A 19,785-nucleotide genomic window follows, 5' to 3' on the forward strand; every position below is an offset into this window, starting at 1 on the left:
GAACATATTTCCTTAGGGTTTTATACAACCCTAGGAAGGAAAAAGTTGGTCCAGGCTCTACCTTCTGCATTAGCTCTGTCAGGATTTGCCATTAAGATAAAACTGTGAAGTTTCCCTTCTTTTGCAAAGCTCCAGTACAGTTTAAATAGTAGAGGAATTCTCTCTTCCTTGGAGATGTGATATACTCAATGCCTAACCAGTAGAGCACATCCTTTAGGAATAAAGTCCTTCTACAACATCCTTGACTTTTCTTCCAACGGTCAAAGGTGTGGTCACACCTCCCGCCCCTCCCCTAACTTGCTCTTCCCCTAACAATGCTCTTACTGAACATCCCTGCTCTGGGGCAGACAGTGAGCCGGGTGCTGGCAGTGCCATGGTGATTAGTATAGAGCTGAGGTCCTGCCCTCACAGAGCTGACATCCAAGCACAAAAGAAGAGCTCTTGAAAATAAAAAACAGGACAGCAGAAATAAAAAAAGACTCAAGAGAAGGAGTCACAGATAAAGCTGAAGAAAATTCATATGAACAGAGGAAAAAAACAAATAGATGAAAGAGAAAAGAGGAAAGAAAGAGGACAACTTGGGGAGGACCAACACCCTAGAAGTTCCCAAAAGAGAGACAAGCAGGGATGGAAGGGAGGGGGAGCATCTGTGAAATAATTCAACATCATTTCCCATGAACACCCAAGATTACAAAGTAAAACAGCCCGGAGTGCCAAGCCTGAGATGTAAACAGACCACCAAAGAGCAGCAGGCAAGGTTTCAGACATCGTGATGACAAGAAGACCTAAAAGGTTCTAGAATCCAGCAAGAACTGGAGACAGAAGAGAAAGTCTTGAAGAGATAATGACCAAGCATTTTACAGGAGTGACAATACACAGGAAGGGAGAAAAAAATAAACCGGAGACCAGCTTGGAAGTGATGGCTGAGTGTTGTGGCAATGATGACCAAGGATAGAATTGGGATTTTTTTCTGGAGGTAGGAGAGAATGATGGGTTGTGCATGGTGAATGAGGAAGTGAAGAACAAAGGATCACTGCAGGGCTTCTGGCTTAAGTACCTGTGCTACTACTGCACCTGTGCCTGTGCTACTGTGAGGACGACCACAGAAGGAACTGGTTTACGGGCAAGGAGGGAGTCAAAAGTTTGGAGTTTTCTTCCTTTAAAGTTTGAGGTGTCTTGTGCAACAGCAAATGGACAGGGCAAGTCAGGGGTTCGATCTGAAAGTCTGAGTTTAGAGGTCCAGGTTACAGGTTCATGTGGAGCCCACCAGCATAATGCGTATCTGCTGATGCCATGAACTCGATGAGATACCCCAGAGGAAGAGAATGGAGACAGAAGGAGGCCCAGGACCAAATTCTGAGGAGCCCCAACATCCAGAGGTCTGGGGGGGAAGGGGTCAGTTTTGATTATTTACCAAAAAAACAGCTGGAAAACCACCTATTAATACACACACACACACACACACACACATATATATTTAAACTTAGGGGCAGGAACACAGATCTAACTCATCCTCCCTGGAGCTAAGTTTTATCACTGCTTTGTGTGTGTATTCCCTTCTCACCTTAATTAGCCCTGCCAGAAGTCTGTCTATATGTTTTCCATTCTCCAAAAAACCAGCTTTGGCACGCATCACTTCTATTTGTTTCCTATTTTTTATTTTGTTGTTCAGTTGTGTCCGACTCTTTGCGACTTCATGGATTGCAGAATGCCAGGCCTCCCTGTCCCTCACCATCTCCCAGAGTTACTCAAACTCATGTCCACTGAGTTGATGATGCCATCCAACCATCTCATCCTCTGTCATCCCCTTTTCCTGCCTTCAATCTTTCCCAGCATCAGGGCCTTTTCCAATAAGTTGGCTCTTCTTATCAGGTGACCAAAGTATTGGATCTTCAAATTCAGCATCAGTCCTTCCAAATAATATTCAGGGTTGATTTCCTTTAGGATTGACTGGTTTGATCTCCTTGCAATCCAAGGGACTCTCAAGAGTCTTCTCCAGCACCATAGTTCAAAAACATCAATTCTTCAGCACTCAGCTTATGTCCAGCTCCCACATCTGTACACACCTACTGGAAAAACCATAGTTTTGCCTATACAGACCTTTGTAGGCAAAGTAACATCTCTGCTTTTTAAAAAGCGGGGTGCTTTTAAATAAGCCTTGACGTACTCCTTTCCCAATTTTGAACCAGTCCGTTTTTCCATGTCCAGTTCTAACTGTTGCTTCTTGATCTGCATACAGGTTGCGCAGGAGGCAGGTAGCAGGTAAGGAGGTCTGGTATTTCTATCTCTTTAAGAATTTTCCATAGTTTGTTGTGATCTACACAGTCAAAGACTTTAACGTAGTCAATGAAGCAGATATTTTCTGGAATTCTCTAGCTTTTCCTATGATCCAATGGATGTTGACAATTTGATCTCTGGTTCCTCTGCCTTTTCTAAATCCAGCTTGTACATCTGGAAGTTCTCGGTTCACATACCATTAAAGACTAGGTTGAAGGATCTTAAGTATTACTTTGCTAGCATATTTTTTGTATATCTACCAATGTTTTCCCCTGCTTTCACTGCGCTCATTTTTCATCCTGTTTTTCTCATTTCTGAAGATAAGCTCTTCAAGTACTTTATTTTTATTTGACTCTTCTTGAGAACTGACTGTTCAATAAGTGTGACTAGTGCTGTTATCATCATTTTCTAAATTGTCGGCAATTGTAAAGTTTGGAGTTCTTTTCTGAGCTATTTATAATGGTGTTCTCTTGCTTCTAAGTGGTTTGGGGGTTTTATTCATTCTTTTGTTATTGGTTCCTAAAGTTTACAGCAAGACAGTAAACACAATTTCTCCTTTTTGGAACTTACTACATTTCACTGAGTGAGCATTCTCACGTGCCTTCAACACACCCATCCTGATATGGAAATATGACAACCTTTGGTGAAATGAGAAAACTAAGAACAACACTGGGTATTTTCTTATACTTTAATTTATAATGATATATGGATTACAATTACGTAAGGATTCACTTCATTTGTAAACCACATTCTAACACAGAGAGGCAGAATTAAGTGCTACGGGTTAAGTTCAAGTCAGACTATTTGGGTTTTGAAAAGCACCCTGGCTAACTGTGTGACCCTGAAAAACTAACTTTGCATCTTTGTCCCTGGATTCCTTTACTTGTTAAACAGGGATAACACTGGTACCTACCTTAATTTATAATATATACAACCAGCGTTATGTAAAGCATGATATGTAGGCTCAATAAATACTGTTTTTCATTGAATAATTACAGAAGTTTTCACAAAACAAAAATAATTAGAAATCCTCTTGCGTTACCTAATTTTTTAAGAAATCTGACTGATTGCTAAAATTCTAGCCTTAGAATCATTTCCTATGATGTGGTCAACTCTTACATATGCTCTACAGAGATATGCAGAGACTGTGGGTTCTATCTGTGGTACACAGAAAGCTGTGGCTCTAATAATCAATCTTACAAAGTTCTGAATGTCTTGACTGACATTACTGAAAAAAGGGGTAAGTGACATATTTAATTCACTTCAAGTACTGTGCAAAAGGACTGGCACTGACCAGCAGGACTCTGGCAGAAATGACAGCTTTGTGACAGGTGTGCAGAGCTGTCTGACCTGAGAGCCACATCACCCTTGATGCCAACACACTGCAGGCTGCAGCTCTGTCTCCCGCCAGTCTGGAAGTATTTTTGAGTCTCATTTAAAGGATTCAGCTTCTTGGTATTTCAATTTCCATGTATGAGACTTGGCATGACCCCAAAAGTCAAGAGTTAATGGCACCACCATCTTACTCCCTTCTCAAAGTTTAAAACCTTACAACTCTCCCAATCTTTAGAATACCTTGACTGCATGGCACTTTAATAATTCCCTGGCACAAAACAAATAAAGTTTGAACTATCAAACTAATCTTACATATCTCCTAAAGTCTGTCTAAATGTTCAAAACATTCAAAGAAGCTGTCCCTCAGTGGTGGGAAGAAGGGAGATTTTTTACTGTCCACTCCTGAGTGGCCTTGAACACTTACAGCATGGCGATGCCCCAGTGCTTCCCTGCTCTCTCTCCTGCTGCCTGGAAACCAGAGAGGCCAATGAGGGCCACCGTGGGTGTGATGGTCAGGGGCCCGATGTATTTCAGCAGAGCCCCAGGCAGGCCTAGGAGGCCGATGACCACTTCTATCAATGAGGACATGATGATGGCTCCCTGGATCTGGAGCAAGAGAGCACACAGACATAAGAGCAAGCTGCTTATAAATCACACACTCTAAATGTCACCTGCAACCACAACTGATAATTCTGTAAGGCATCAATTTATTATAAAATAGGCATGACATAGCTGAGAAATTCCTGGGAAACCCTAAAGATACCAGTGGGTTTGACTGGGACCTAGCAAACCTGAATATGACCTGACTAATGTAAGAGTATTACCGAAATGGGCACTGGACACAAAATCAGCTTGCCTATTCTACTGACTGAGACAGATGTAATTTATCATTCTCATTTAAGACACAACATTCAAAACAAGCCTCAAAGGTACAATGCAGTACAAAGATTCTTGACTTTAAGAAGTGAGCTCCTGCAGGACATTTAAAAGGTAGTGTTACTGACAAAAATTCTAAAGGAATATTTCTATTGTACAGAATGGTCATATCTGTGTTAATTCTGAACTAATGGTGAATAGTTTTATAGGTTTTGGAAGATCTGGATAAAATGTCAGTCATTCTTTGTATGTAAGGACTCGAATACCCTATTTTATTCAAGTGCACTGAAGCAGACAAATGGCTTTAATTCCTTCAACCAACACAGGCAAACACTGAGGCCAGAATAAATAGTTTTGCAACCTATCAACTCTGCGGTTCCCTCCAAAGGGAGCCATGCCCCTCGGCTGGTTATCCTGGAGGGTGTAAGCAGACAGCTCTGTGGCAGCATAGGAGAGGAGGAAGAGAAAGAAGGACAGAAAAGAGGGAAAGAAACAATACTGTCTGGTGGCACAAAGCATTTCTACATGCTTTATTTTATAGCGATGTCATTTAAATTGAATTTCACAACACAAATGAACATATCAGTAGCTGAAAAAAATAAAAAGAGCTTAGTGTAAGCAACTGCAATATACTGGGCACCACCAACACTGGAAATGAGAAGAAATACAAACAAGCCATAAGTAGACAATCTCATCATTTACCTCACGTATTCGGGGATACCAGATGTGTTCTGTGTGTAACAGCTCTGTCGTTCCATTGGCAACCGAAACATCTTGAAAACAAAAACAAAGACAAAATTTTTCTTGGAGTGACACTGATGATTGACGGGGCATATTCATTTTACTCTTTAAGAAGAATTTCCTCCCTGTTCTAAGTGTATCTGTATAAATACCCAACCCTAAAATTCAAGTTACAACAGTACAGCATATCATACTGAAAGGTGGATTCCCTATCGCTAATATAACCAAATTTATTCACCAACGAGAGCTCCTGGCTTCTCAGAAGCTGACTGAACTGCTGATACACACTGCTAGTCCCCGTCTCATACAAAGACCAACCTTTGCAAGCAGCTCATTGAAATGACCAATAGCAAGGTTGCCTGAGGTTTTAAAAACCTAGATAAAACCGAGGCCCTTTTTCTGTTCCTAAATCAAATCAGTGGTCACAAAGTAACTCCTAGGAGCAAGGAAGGAAATAAGGGCCATAAAATTCCGCTCCTAGAACCTAAAAATTTAACAGTATTTTGAGAGTACAACGGGTTGTCTGCTTTCCTCAAATCCTCTATCTGATCTCTTCCTGAACTTACTGGGTTATTTAAGGATCTTTGCCATCACTATGAGGAGGATAGGAGGGGGAATGAAAGTCATTTGCAGAAAACCAAAGCAGCCAGATCCTTAAAAAGCAGAGATGTTTCAGAGAAAGGATGCTAATGCAGCAAAGAGAGTGACTACTGGTGGTTCATAAAACCCACTGAAAGGAAGAGGCAGAAAAACAGCACAAACATTTTTCTATTCTGTTTCCATATTTATCAATTTCATTAGCACAGAGAAATGAGGTCCTTTACTGGTCCTTACTTGCTCTGGGGGTAGGGATGAATGAGTGGATAGAGAGAGAGACAGAAACACGATCCACAGATTGGAGTATTCTAAGCTGTTTTGTTGGTTGTGTGTTCTGTGCCTGATTCCAGAAAGGATTTAACACTGCTGGGGGCAGCACATCCAGGCCTCCCTTCTATCACCTGCATTAAAGGACCCCAATGACATATGTGGAAATAACTGCAGTTACCTGTGGTGTTACATTTCCATTTATCTAAAGACAGGATGGCTCGAGCAGGGGCCAGAAATGCAAAAGCACTGGCCTGAAACAGGGGTAACCTAAAAGAAACGAGACCAAAACCATGATCACGGCATCAGGAACTACCGAGGTAGTTCACTATTTGACAGCTTAACAGTCTTTTCCATAGACAAACAGCACATGAGTAAATGCAGGCACACCTGGAAAAAAGCCCCAGTCTGCAAAGATATCCTCGGCCATGCAGCCAGGGACGCTGGCTTCTCCGTTCTCCCCTCCTAATGCTCTCTCCCCAGAGAGCCCCAAGGTAGGTTATGGAGGAGCTCTGTAGTCAGTGACAGCACCCCAACACCAGCCCCTGACATTACCACCTTTTCCCTTGATGGGGGGAATGCAGGCATTTGGGTGTCTCTGTCCTGCTGAGCTTGTGAGCTCCTTATTAAACATCAACGTACCTCTTCTATTTTACCATCCTCCTCCCTTTCAAATTCTTATTGGTTATCAAGGGAGAAAAACTTATCTCCCCCTGTCGTTCCATTTTGTAAGTCAAAAACTGCCATAAATCACTGGGGATAAGCATTAAGATTACATTAGTTATCTATCTACTGAGAAAAAGGAAAACTGTAAGTTACAAATCAACAGTAGATAAAATATTCTGCTTAATCATAAAAAATACTCAAAAAAGCATCTGTACCCTTATTTCTAAAGGACCCAGAAAACTTGTAGATTCTGTTAAATTTCCTGCCTACACAGTCAAACTAAATGCAGAGATCCTCAGATACCATCATTCAATTACATTCTAGATATTTCATATTGATTTTATGAGCAATGGTGCTACTCAAATTCAAAAGATTTTGTTATTTATTATTAGAGTGTAATAGAGTATTTTCCACTGGAGTTGTATTAAGGTGGCTCTAATGGGCTAACACAGGAAGTCAATCACTACCTTTAACATTATTTTGAGAGTAAAATATGAAACTAGCCCTTTGGTTTGCAAGGTTTGGAACCTTCAGATAGCCAGATCATTCTTAAAATATTCATAAGCAGACTTGAATCAGTGTCCTGGCCAGTAGGATAGGAACTCAGCCAGGCTCTCCTCTGAGCTGACAGTACGTCCTGCCCTGAGTGACATAGTAACTGGACTGAGAAACAGTGGCTCTGGCTGAAGGACATAGAGCCCCTTTACAAATCCAGAGTTGGTACACACTATTCTGAGGTAGGTGAAGCTCTTCCCCTATACAATCATCTAAACTTCAGATCCCTGGGCTCTCCAAGCAGAGAGGATTGTCTGCTCTTTTATTCTGTACTGATGACTGGAAAGGAAACAAATTAAACTGTGCTTTTCTTTACACGAGAAGTTGGAAAACCACCTGGTTTTATGAGTAAAGTTTCACTGGGACGCAGCCACCACCCTCACTCATTCATGAGCTGTCTGCACCTACTTTTATGCTTCAATGGTAGAGCTGAATAGTTACAACAGGGAACACAAAGTCTAAAATATTCAGTGGTTAACACACTACAGAAAAAATAAAATTGCTAACCTTGACTACAGGGAAAGTATATCTTAAATATGTGAAGATACCCCAAAAATGTAGAAGTTTTTTTTTTAGTAGACATTTTTAAAGTTAATAAAGAGTGTTAACTAGATGTCATTAAGAAAAAAATCTGAGCAGATTTTGTAGCCCCAGGAGAGAAAAAGAACCTAACATGCCCCACACAAGTTATTTGTTCAAAACTCTGCTGGAGGTGCCTCATTTCCTCTTGAGCATCCAGGTGACCTGATCCATTTCCCAGTCTAGTCTCTCACCCATCATGTCACACACTTGCACTCCAGGCAAGTAATCTATGTTCTTGCTTCTGAGCCTTTGCTTATCTCTTCAGTCATCAATTCATTTCTAAAGCTCCATTTCTATTCAACATTTAAAGGACACAGAAAATATCATCTCCTCCAGGAATTATTCTTGGCTCTCCTGAAGATCTATAATGTGTTCCCATACTTAGGACATTCTGGCCATGATTTCTACAAGTTACTCCCCAAGTCGCCGGGAAACTGCTTCATGATTCCCTGTGGCGGGAGGGGGTGGGGTGGGGATGGTTAAAAATGAACATTTCTTCATCTCACTCAGTCCAAGTTAATCAGAGTCTCAGGTAGAGTCTCTGAATCTGCATTCTGAATAATTACTTTTGGGTGAGGCTGAGGCACTAGGCAACAAAGACAACCCCTATGCCAGATGAAGGGATTTATCATTTTGGTCTCTTGATGAACATTTCCTGGGTGTCTGCTTGACACAGGCACACTTATAAACAGATGAGACAATGGGAAAAACTACCCTTGGGCTCTTGAAGGGTTTCTGTTGTGTGAAAGAGATTATCTATCATGGCTATACATGAATGGTAGTGAGGGAGATGGTGCAAGATGCCATGGGAGTCTGTCATCACTTAAAGGACAATAAGTACTTTGGCCCATAAGCAAGAGGTTAGTAATCCAGGCAGAGGAGAGCAGATGCAAATGAGAGCCACAAAGCAGAACCAGAAATCCTCAAAGAATTGCAGATACTTTACTGTGGGAGGGAATTGGTGTGGTGAAGGTCAGAGGGGACCAAAGAGCAAATGCCTTGCAATCTTCTTGTAGACAAGAGGAAAACTAGTAAAGAACCTTGCTCTGAAAGGATCACTTCTGGGGGGAAAACGCAAAAGTTGACCTTAACTCCAAAACTATTCTCAAGGCATTCCAAGAGGCTGTGACATAGCTCTGGTTAGTGGTCCTTGTTTCACTGACTCCACCCATCCTGTGGCGGCAGTTCAGATGACCAGCCTGCCCAGGTCAGGTTTCAGCCTCTACAACTCCCTTCACAGCACTGAAGCCTCTGTATTGAAGAGCTCCCTGCTGCTAACCTGCTCATCTCCCCAACGGGGTAGTACCACCCTGACAGTAGGAACTGAGCCTGATTACCTATCACTGGACCCCCAGCACTAACTTTCGCTTAGTAATTAATGAATTGAAGGTGCTATTGCCAAATATCCTTCGAGAGGAATTTTATTAGAAATAAGAGGTTCTGTCTTTCTGCCATGTTGATTTTAACTGCAGATTTGGGGGAGAACTTTTTTTAAGATTAAAGGCACTGGGTAGAGAGAGTAGAGAGTTGAATGTGCATGGATATTCAAGATAAAACCATGTAACTTCCCCATGCCCAAGAGGCTGGCAGTCCTCCATGGTGCCATCAAGGAAAAGGTATCAAAAAGTTTAAAAGGCAAAAATCCCACAAGCAGCACCAAGAAGGGATGAAATGCATCTGCCCAGAACTAAACTATTTAATGAAAATGTATGAAGCAAACACATAATTCAACAGCACAGAGAATACATTCTGTGCCTGGTTTCCTCCATCTACCAAGAAAGTAATCAAGTTGGTACAAAAACTTCATCACCAAGTAAACATTTACTTGAATCTAAACTGCAGCACAATTGTAAGTTTGGCCTTAAGAAAAGCAAAATATAATGTGTCAAAGAATATTCTTTCCTTAATTGGAAATATTTCCATACTGTTTACTACACATACATGCATGTATGTATCTGCTGGACTGCTGAAAAGGAGCTTGTAGGCATGGAGTCCTCTACCCAAACACTTTAGCAGGCATCTCTTAAGAATAAATAAATCCTCCCACATCATTGCCCCCTGCCCCGTAATCACATCCAAGAAAGGTGACATGAATTTTAATAACATGGCCTAATAGTTAGGCCATACTTAAATTCCCCAAATTCTTTTAAGTTTTTTTTTTTTAATGTGGACCATTTTTTAAGTCTTTACTGAATTTGTTACAATACTGCTTCTGTTTTACATTTTTTGGATTTTTTTAGCCAAAGGCATGTGGACCTTAGTTCCCCAATCAGGGATCAAACTTGCATCCCTTGCATTAGAAGGTGAAATCTGTCACTAGACCATCACAGAAGTCCCTAACTGTTTATAAAAGTGCTTATATCCAATCACAGTTTCTACACTGCAGCTGGTTATCGTGCGTCATATTTAGTCAGACTAAACATTTTTGGCAAAGACTGCTCAGGTGTCATACCTTCTCTGGTAGCTCAGCTGGTAAAGAATCTCCTGCAATGCAGGACTCCTCGGTTCGATTCCTGGGTGGTGAAGATCCCCTGGAGAAGGGATAGGATACCCACTCCAGTATTCTTGGACTTCCTTGGTGGCTCAGCTTGTAAAGAATCTGACTGCAAACCTGGGAGACCTGGGTTTGATCCCTGGGTTGGGAAGATCCCCTGGAGAAGGGAACGGCTACCCACTCCAGCATTCCAGCCTGGAGAATTCCATGGACTGTATAGTCCACGGGGTCACAAAGAGTCGGACATGACTGAGCAACTTTCACTTTCAAACACTTTTGGCAAAGACTGCTCAGGTGTCATACCTTTCTTGTAGCATCACATCAGGAGGCCTGTCATGTCAGGCTGTCCCATGAGGTAAGAAAACTTGGTCAGGGTAGTGACTACTGGAACTCTCCATTTTAAAAGTACCTCTTCCTTTTGTAATGAATAAATTATCTATAAGGTGATTCTTAAATTGTACAAATATTATATTCTCACTAGCTTATTAACATTCTTACAGTGTGGCTTAAAAACTATAGTTTTTAATTTTATCATTCCATTGATATTAATTAGTGTTCCTTTGTTGGAGAAGGAAATGGCAACCCACTCCAGTATTCTTGCCTAGAGAATCCTGTGGACAGAGGAGCCTGGTGGGCTGCTGTCCATAGGGTCACATACAGTCGGACACAACTGAAGCGACTCAGCATGCATGCATGCGTTGGAGAAGGAAATGGCAACCCACTCCAGTATTCTTGCCTGGAGAATCCCAGGGACGGAGGAGCCTGTTGGGCTGCCATCTATGGGGCTGCACAGAGTCAGACACGACTGAAGCGACTTAGCAGCAGCAGCAGCAGCAGTGTCCTTTTGTAAAGAGGTTTTCTTTTGTCCAAAAAGAAAACATCATCATAAACACATGGACTCACTTTTTATTCAGTTTAATAATACACTTCCATGACTATTCCTTTTAATATAAACTGTCCCAAATTTGCCCAAAGCACCACAGTTTCAGAATTATACCAATGTCACTACTAATAAGACTACTAAGTTTAAGGTTGAAGCTGAAACTCCAATACTTTGGCCACCTGATGCGAAGAGCTGACTCATTGGAAAAGACTCCGATGCTAGGAAAGATTGAGAGCAGGAGGAGAAGGGGATGACAGAGGATGAGATGGTTGGATGGCAACACTGACTCAATGGACATAGGTTTGGGTAGACTCTGGGGGTTGGTGATGGACAGGGAGGCCTGGCATGCCTGTGATTCATGCAGTCACAAAGTGTCGGACACAACTGAGCGACTGAATTGAACTGAAAGTTTAAGGTTTCTCTTTTTTTTCCCCTTAGAATATATTTCATTCAGAGTGTGCAAAGTACTACGTTCTAAAGTCTATGAATTAATTCCTTTCTCCATGTGGCCAGCAACTTGACATAGGTTCACTTGTTTCTGTTTGTATTCAATTTTAGGATTTGTGTTTCTTCATCCTTTTAGAGTTTATGTTTTGAACATGTTGACTACTTTATAGTTTTAAAATAAAACCATAAAAGAAATAGATGGTCACTCCCATTCCTATCGCCTCCACCCTCTAAATCTCACTTAACATTAATCATTTTTATTAATTTCTAACTTATCCTTATTTCTTCAAACACACACACTGTTTTACAACTTGCTTTTTCCAATATATCCTTAGAACTTACTCTATACCAGTTCAAGAAGATCTTCCTTATTCTTTCTCAGAGCTGCATTCACTGTGATGTATGATAGTCTCCTACACATGGGCGTTTAAGTTGTGTTAACTATTTTGTCATTACAAATTACACAGCAATAAAAAAAACTTTCTGCATTTATTTTGCATTTGTGGGAGCATATCTGCAAGGTAAATTTCTAGAATTAGGACTGTTAGATCAAATGGTAAATACATATGTGCTCTCAATACTGTAACACCCCTCCTCATAGGGACTGAACTATTTTCACTCCTGACAGCAATGTGTAACAATGCCTGTTCTCCTGCAGTTTTTCCATCAGAGGGGCTTGTCAAAATTATTTTTGTTAATCTGACAAAGATGACAAATTGTGTCTCATGGTAGATTTAGTTTCTGAAAAAGTGAAAGTGTTAGTCACTCAGTCATGTCCAACTCTTTGCAACCCCATGGACTGTAGCCCGCCAGACTCCTCTGTTCATGGAATTCTCCAGGGAAGAATACTGGAGTGGGTAGCCATCCCCTTCTCCGAGGAATCTTCCCAACCCAGGGATCGAACTCAGGTCTCCTGCATTGCAGGCTGATTCTTTACTGTCTGAGTCACACACTCCTGAGAGCAATGTGTAAAATGTCCATTCTCTCAGTTTTGCCATCAGAGTGGCTTGTCAAAATTATTTTTTCTCAATTGACAAAGATACAAATGGTGTCTCAGAGTCAATTTAGTTCATGTTTCTCTTATTATAAAGTCAATTTGATCCTTTCCTATCCTATGAAGGGCCATTATATAGCTTTTTTGAGAATTGTCTATTTGTGTCTTTTGTTTTTTCTATATATTTTTTGGTATTTTTTTTAACTTTGATTGTAAGAGTTCTTTTTATATTAGACACATTGTTGTTTAGTTGCTAAATTGTGTTTAACTCTTTTGTGACCCCATGGACTGTAGCCTGCCAGGCTCCTCTGTCCATGGGATTTACCAGGCAAGAATACTGGATTGGGTTGCCATTTCTTTCTCCATGGGTATCTTCTTGACCTAGGGATCGAACCTGAGTCTCCTGCATTGGCAGGCAGATTCTTTGCCACTGAGCCATCTGGGAAGCCCCAGTTAGAGACATTAGAGCTTACCTGTATTACAAGTATTTTCTCCAGTTTGCCAGTTTTTTATATTTTTTACAATGCAAAGCTTAAAATTTTAAAACACTTAATGCCATTATATTTTCATCCTTTTATTGATTCTAGAGTTTGAATCCTATTTTAAAACTCTTTTCCCTACTCAAGTTATAAAGGAATTCACCCTGGTTTTATTCTAATAGTTATATGGTTTCACATTTCTTGCATTTGGATTTCTAATCCATTTTGAGGTGACTCAAAGAAAACTCTTAACTAAAGGCAAGTCTAACATTTATCTTCATGTCCATGATATTCTGGTCTTATATGTAAATATCAAAATTATATGAATTAGCTCAGTTAACACTTTCAGTTAGACACACTCCTGGGGGACCTCAGTAGAAAGCCAGCCGACTGGCTCCTCTCCCAGCAGGAGGCTTTGTCCAGACAGAGCACAGGAATTTAGGGGGCCTGGCTGGGTCTAATTTTGATAACCTCTTTTTCAAGCATGGTAGTATTAACTATTTCAAGTCAAAAGTTTATTACATTACTTAAATATCTAGTCAGTCACAGAGAAGCATAAGGGAATTCTTTGATGTGGACAATGCTCTATTGAGTGTGGTGGTGATTAAGTGACTGTACACATGAGTAAAAATTCATCTAACTATGCACAAGAAAAAAGGCAAATTTTACTCTATGTCAATTACCCTTCAATAGATTGACTTAGAAAAATTTTGTCTATAAAGTGTCTTTCTTGGAGGAGAAAGAAAGGGGGGGGATGATTCTTTAAAATACTAGAGTTATGTCAAATAGTTACAAAAAAACCCACAAAATTAAAAAAAAGAAAAAGAAAAGAGCTTCACTCTGGGTATTTGACGAGAAGCTCTATCTGCGGCTCATGTGTAGTGCTGCTCTATCCCAGCGCAGCTTTTGTCAGGCAGTCCACCTGCCTGAAAAGGAAGGATAAAAGGGAGAGTCAGGGGGTCATGAGGAAGAAGATGAGCATTTTAGAACACGTGGAAACATAAGGGGCAAGTGAGATGTGACAGTCAAAGAAAAAAGATTGTGGGGAACTAAATTCATTAACCCCACATATAAGAGGACTTAGTCTCCTAGTCATCTGAAGCATCAGAAATATTAGCAAACAGAGAAACAACATGTTAACTGAAGGGGGAGACCACTCAGAAAAGCTTGAGTTGAAGGAGTTCAGCAGTGGTTGTGTGGCCAAGGAGCACACTCAACCCCTGCCATGTCATCAAGCACGAGCTGCTCCACTCGGTGTCCCAGACTTGCCCACTGCACCTTCATCTGCCTCACCTATACACCCTTCTGGAGGGTCCACTAAAATAATAAGCACCAACAGGCAAGTGTGGACCAGTGCCAGATACTATCTTATTTGATGCCTACTAACAACTTTATTACTACTACCATTTTATAGAGGAGAGAAGGGGCTTTGAGACCAGTCAACTAGCCAAAGCCACACAGCTGAGGACTTTCCTAGCGATCCAGTGGTTAAGAATACACCTTCCAATGCAGAGGATGTGGGTTTGAACACTGGTGGGGTAACTAAGATCCCACATGCCACAGAGCAACTAAGCCTGCTTGCTGTAACTACAGAAGCCCACCTGCCACAACAAAATATCCTGTATTCCTAAATGAAGAGCCCACATGCCACAACAAAGCCCCAACGCAGACAAATAGATAAATGTTTTTAAAAAGCCAGACAGCTGGTAAACGGTAGCATGGGAGTGATGTCACCTCTGAAGCCAAAGCCCCACAATACAGCTGGTAAGGGGAGCCAGGCAAAGCTCCCCTCTTTCTCCAAGGTCGCTACCTCCAGTTTTTCACTGGTACCCATGTTTTTAATATACTATCTAAAATTGTTTGAGTTAAACAGTATATATATATATATATATTTTTATGTGGAGGCAGGAAAAACTTACAACTTGTTATTAAGAACCTACTTAACATGATACACTCACTATCATCTATACAGTAATGCTGGCAAAAATGTTCATTCTGATCAACCATGCCTTTGGCCCCATCTCCCAGTTTACAAGTAGCAGAATTGTGGAACAAATCAAATACCACTTCCAAGAACACAATTAGACATATTCAGACCATGGGATGTTCAACAAGACAACTGCCCTGGACTCTTTAAAAAGAGGATCATGTATTTCAATTTTTAAATTCTACTTATAAGTGGAAACATATGATATTCGTCTTCCTCTATCTGACTTATTTACTTAGTATAACATCCTCTAGGTTCATGCATGTTGTCACAAATAGCAAAGTTTCATTCTTATTTATAGATGAGTAGTATTCCATTGTGTGTGTGTTTATGTGTGTGCGTGTGTACGTATATATATATATATATGTGTGTGTGTGTGTGTGTACATATATATGTGTGTGTGTGTGTATATATATATATAAACCACGTCTTCTTTATCCATTTATCTGTCAATGAACACATAAAAATCAAAATAAATGAACAAATATAACAAAACAGAAATAGATTCATAGATACAGGAAAAAACTGGTGATCGTTAGAGGTAGAGGGTGGAGGGGATGGGTAAAACATGTGAGGGAGTTAAAGAAGTACAAACTTCCAGTAACAAAATAAATATCACTAGGATGAAATATCGGAGAAGGCAATGGCACCCCACTCCAGTACTCTTGCCTGGAAAATCCCATGGACGGAGGAGCCTGGTAGGCTACAGTCCATGGGGTTGCTAAGAGTCGGACGACTGAGTGACTTCACTTTCACTTTTCCCTTTCATGCACTGGAGAAGGAAACAGCAACCCACTCCAGTATTCTTGCCTGGAGAATCCCAGGGACGGTGGAGCCTGGTGGGCTGCCATCTATAGGGTCGCACAGTCGGACACGACTGAAGCGACTTAGCAGCAGCAGCAGCAGCAGGATGAAATATACAGCAGGAGTCAATAAATAAAATAATCACAATTTTATAGTCAATAAAAAATGTAATAATTTTATATGGTGACAAATGGTAACTAGACTTACTGTGGCAATCATTTTTTAATGTATAGAAGTATCAACTTGGAATTGACACAGTGTTATAGGTCATATAGACTTCAATTTAAAACAAAAAGGTTGACATCTTCCACTATGATAGTGTATTTCTCTATTACTTTTTATAGTTGTATGAGTTTTTGATTTCTACATCTTGAGCATTGCTGTTATGTTTATGTACGGTTAGAATTATTATGTATCTTCCTGCCAAATAAAACCTTTAATCATTATGTGTAAAAAAAAAAAGTGGATCATGTGGAAGAAAAACGTATCAGACCACAGAAACACAACAAATGCACCATACAAACTTAATTGGATCCTGGTTCAGAGAGGTGGACAGAATAGCCATAACAGGTATTTTAGGGACAACTAGGGAAATTAGATATAGATTGCCTATTAGATGATATGACTCAAATTTCTCAGGTGTGGTAAATAGTTACACAAGAGACCCTCATTGCTAGGAGAGTATTCAGGAGTGAGCCATTACCATGCTGCCTCCAACTCTCAATTAATTCAAAAAGTTGCATATATATCCCCAGCACAAATACATATACAGAGAAAGAATGTGAGGGAAATCCCAGTCTCCCATACCCCAATCTAAGCACTGCATCTCTCCATTCTTCTAAATATTATCAACAGTTAAGAGTTCAAAGCCTCAGACTTGAGATCTTGAAATATTCTGGAGCCACCCCCTATAGTTAGTGAGCACACAATATGTACCAGCCCTGGAACCCAAGGAGGTGCAAAACAGGGGAGCTCTTTCCTCAGGACAGACAACTCTGTTAGAGGTCAGGCCGCTGTGCTAGCTACTGTCTTAGCCAAAACCCTACCTTTTCTCAGCGAAGGAAGGTTCTGTGAGTCTCCAGCAGGCCTGTTATAGCCAGGAGAGGCTCTCAATGAAAGGGCCTCTCAGCCTGCAAATTTTTCTTTTTCTGGAGAGCTGACAGAAAGGACTCCAAGAGGAACCTAAAACAAAAGACTGGATGTGGTCCCCAAACACAGCACCTGCACACCTCAGGGAAGGTCGGAAAAGGTCAGCATGGTGCGCAAAGGGCAGGGTCCATCCCAGAGGGCCCTCCTTCATCCCCAGCTATGCACTAACACCTGCAGTCAAGGGCAGGGACTCTGGGAAGCTCAGAGCTGCTACCCAGGCTTGGTCTCTGATGGAAAAGACAACGGCAGCCAAAGTGATGCATTAACTGAGTCCTCCCCAAAGCCAGGGAGGCATGGCTGCTGCGGACTGATTAACACCTGGGTTGGGGGACTCTGACCCTTGCCCCCGCTCATGGGATTTTAAAGCCTTTGTACTAATTCCTAGAAAGACCCCAAGGGGTAAGGTGGATTGAAATCAACCAGAATGGGAACTGCTGAAACCTCACTCAAGGGCACTGAGCAATAAAGACCTTGTTAAAAGCCAAGTGCAGGGGACCAAAGTCAAAGCAAGAAGGAAAAGGTTGGATGGAAGGAAGGGGATGAAAGAAGCAGCTGTCACAGAAACATCCCATCCCCAACAGGCAGAGGCTCTGGGAAGTACTGAAGCCACAGAAGTCACACAACTGGGGCTGAGACACATGATCTCCATTCCAAAACGAGTCATGATCTCTGGAGGAAAGGAAACCACGTTCATGCCAGGGGAGACGTGCAGGGAAGGAAGGAGGGTCTGCAGCATGTGCTGCATCAGACACATTTTCTGTGGCCTTAGGCAGCCCAGCTCATGGAAAACACACCCCCAAAGGAGTATTTTTGACACAGTATCCTAAAGCTGACACTGCAAGCTCATGGTTCAGGTTTGCAAAGGCACACCTCTGTTTCACTCTCACTTTTTCCATATCACTTTTGGTTATTTTTATGTGATGAAACAGCTTTCCAGAAACAGCACGCCACTCTTCAGCGCACCCATGTGAAACGTGGAGCAGGGACGTCCTGGCCAGAGCCCAGAGAATGGAAATGGTTACACTTCCTTCCCCTGCTCTAGACCTGCAATTATGGTCTTAGCTTCCTCACAATAAGGCCCCATCCCTCAGAGGCATGGGCCATCGCTGGTCTCTAGGTCCCATATACCCATGACATTCAGTGCAGGGAAGTTCTGGGTACTACATGGGAGTTAGGCAAACACACAAAGAAACAAACAGAACTCAGACACACATGGCAAATCACTCAGAGTTAGAAAAGTCTGAAAATCTGCCCTAGAAATCATGACAGCTGAACATGAAAACCTTTTTCTTCTGCAGCTCTCCACCTAAGGAAATGAGTGTGAACTGCAAACACCAACAAACATGCAGAGGCCATCTGCAATCCTTACGGCTGTGATATTGGGAATAAATTCCACTCTTGGCCATGTCAGCCTTTCTTTCGCACTGTCCCACCCTTGTATTTCCACGGCCCCAGTTGCTTTATCCATTTGTTTGATTCTCTTGTGATCAGAAAGTAAATGTACAAGTCTGTAAACATGACAATTCAAAATCGACGATGAGGGTCTATGTCAGTAAGCAGCAGAATTAGAAGGTTTTTCGTATTATTCATACTCTTGTAACTTTTCAAATGTATTTTAGGAAGAAGCATATAATATAATAATCTACAAACACACAACAATGGCAAATGTCATCCACAGGACACCTTAGGAAGAGCCTCCTATCATTTTCACAAAAGGAAACTGGGAGCTGGAGAGGTCTTCTATCCAGAGTTATAACACTGCATAGGTCTACCTTCTCATACTCACTCATTTCACTCCCTCATGTGTAAATGGCAAAGAAACCATCATTTGCCACGTGGCATAAGCTAATGCTTTATTGAGAACTGTAGATTCTGACTGCCCATGGGATTACAGTTTATCATTACAATGGTCAACAACTTGATTTTAACCAACATGGGCAATGCTGCTGCTCCTACTTTGCTGAATAGACATCCCTGGAATAGACTCAGGGCTGCTCAACCCTGACCCGTTCTGAGTAAGTACTGGGTATCTGAGTACCAGGGGTGGGTCCCCACTCTACTGAGGTCTGAGTGTCAACCTTGCTCTGCTGGAAATATTAGGGGGGTGTGGTATTTGGCCATTCTTGAGATCTCTGCTCTTCTTTTACAAAAGCCACAAGAGACCTGGGGGCAAGAATCTGAGAGGTGAGTCAGCTGGAAGGGGTAGCCCTGACTCTTCAGGCACAGTGAAACAAGGGGAAGTTGGAAAAAGAGGAGTTAGAGTTTTAACAGAAAAGGGTGAAGGACAAGGAGATGCAGGGGATGGGGGAGATGGGATACTGCAAACAAACAGGGGACATGGGATATAGCAAGCAAACAACCTCAGAGGTGGTGACCAATCAGGTAGGGAGGGAAATGCCTCTCATAAACCTCATCATCTGGAGTCACCTTCAGACAGCAGGCCCTCAAATATATGCTGGACAAAACTTTAAAAGAATTTATCAACAACAGCTTGTGGCTTTGAGGAGTTGGAAACCAAGACACTGAGTGCCTTCTCACCTTTTCCCTACTAGATGGGAGCTTGGAGGCAAGGATCTCAGGCAATAAAAAGGTGCTGTTGTGTTAGCACAAAGAGGGAAGTAGAGTCAGGAATAGCCTTCCTGATATGAGACC

General features: G+C 41.6%; 1 protein-coding gene across 4 annotated transcripts in view; it reads right to left on the reverse strand.

The window, feature by feature from the left end:
* The window catches only part of SLC23A2 (solute carrier family 23 member 2), a 138,984-nt gene that overhangs the window by 30,433 nt on the left and 88,766 nt on the right, over positions 1-19,785 (reverse strand). For 3 of the 4 annotated variants that reach the window (XM_081560773.1, XM_081560771.1, XM_081560772.1), the window contains exons 6-8: positions 6,275-6,363; positions 5,191-5,261; positions 4,037-4,218 (exon numbers count right to left, since the gene is read on the reverse strand). In XM_081560773.1, the coding sequence (XP_081416899.1) occupies positions 4,037-4,218; positions 5,191-5,261; positions 6,275-6,363 (342 nt within the window). Of the gene's footprint in view, positions 1-4,036; positions 4,219-5,175; positions 5,262-6,274; positions 6,364-19,785 lie in introns of all 4 variants that reach the window. The other variant, XM_081560770.1, reaches the window with a different exon arrangement.

This window comes from Giraffa tippelskirchi, chromosome 13 (assembly GCF_054371585.1).
Source record: "Giraffa tippelskirchi isolate mGirTip1 chromosome 13, T2T-mGirTip1v1.2.pri, whole genome shotgun sequence".
Taxonomy (NCBI): Eukaryota; Metazoa; Chordata; class Mammalia; order Artiodactyla; family Giraffidae; genus Giraffa; species Giraffa tippelskirchi.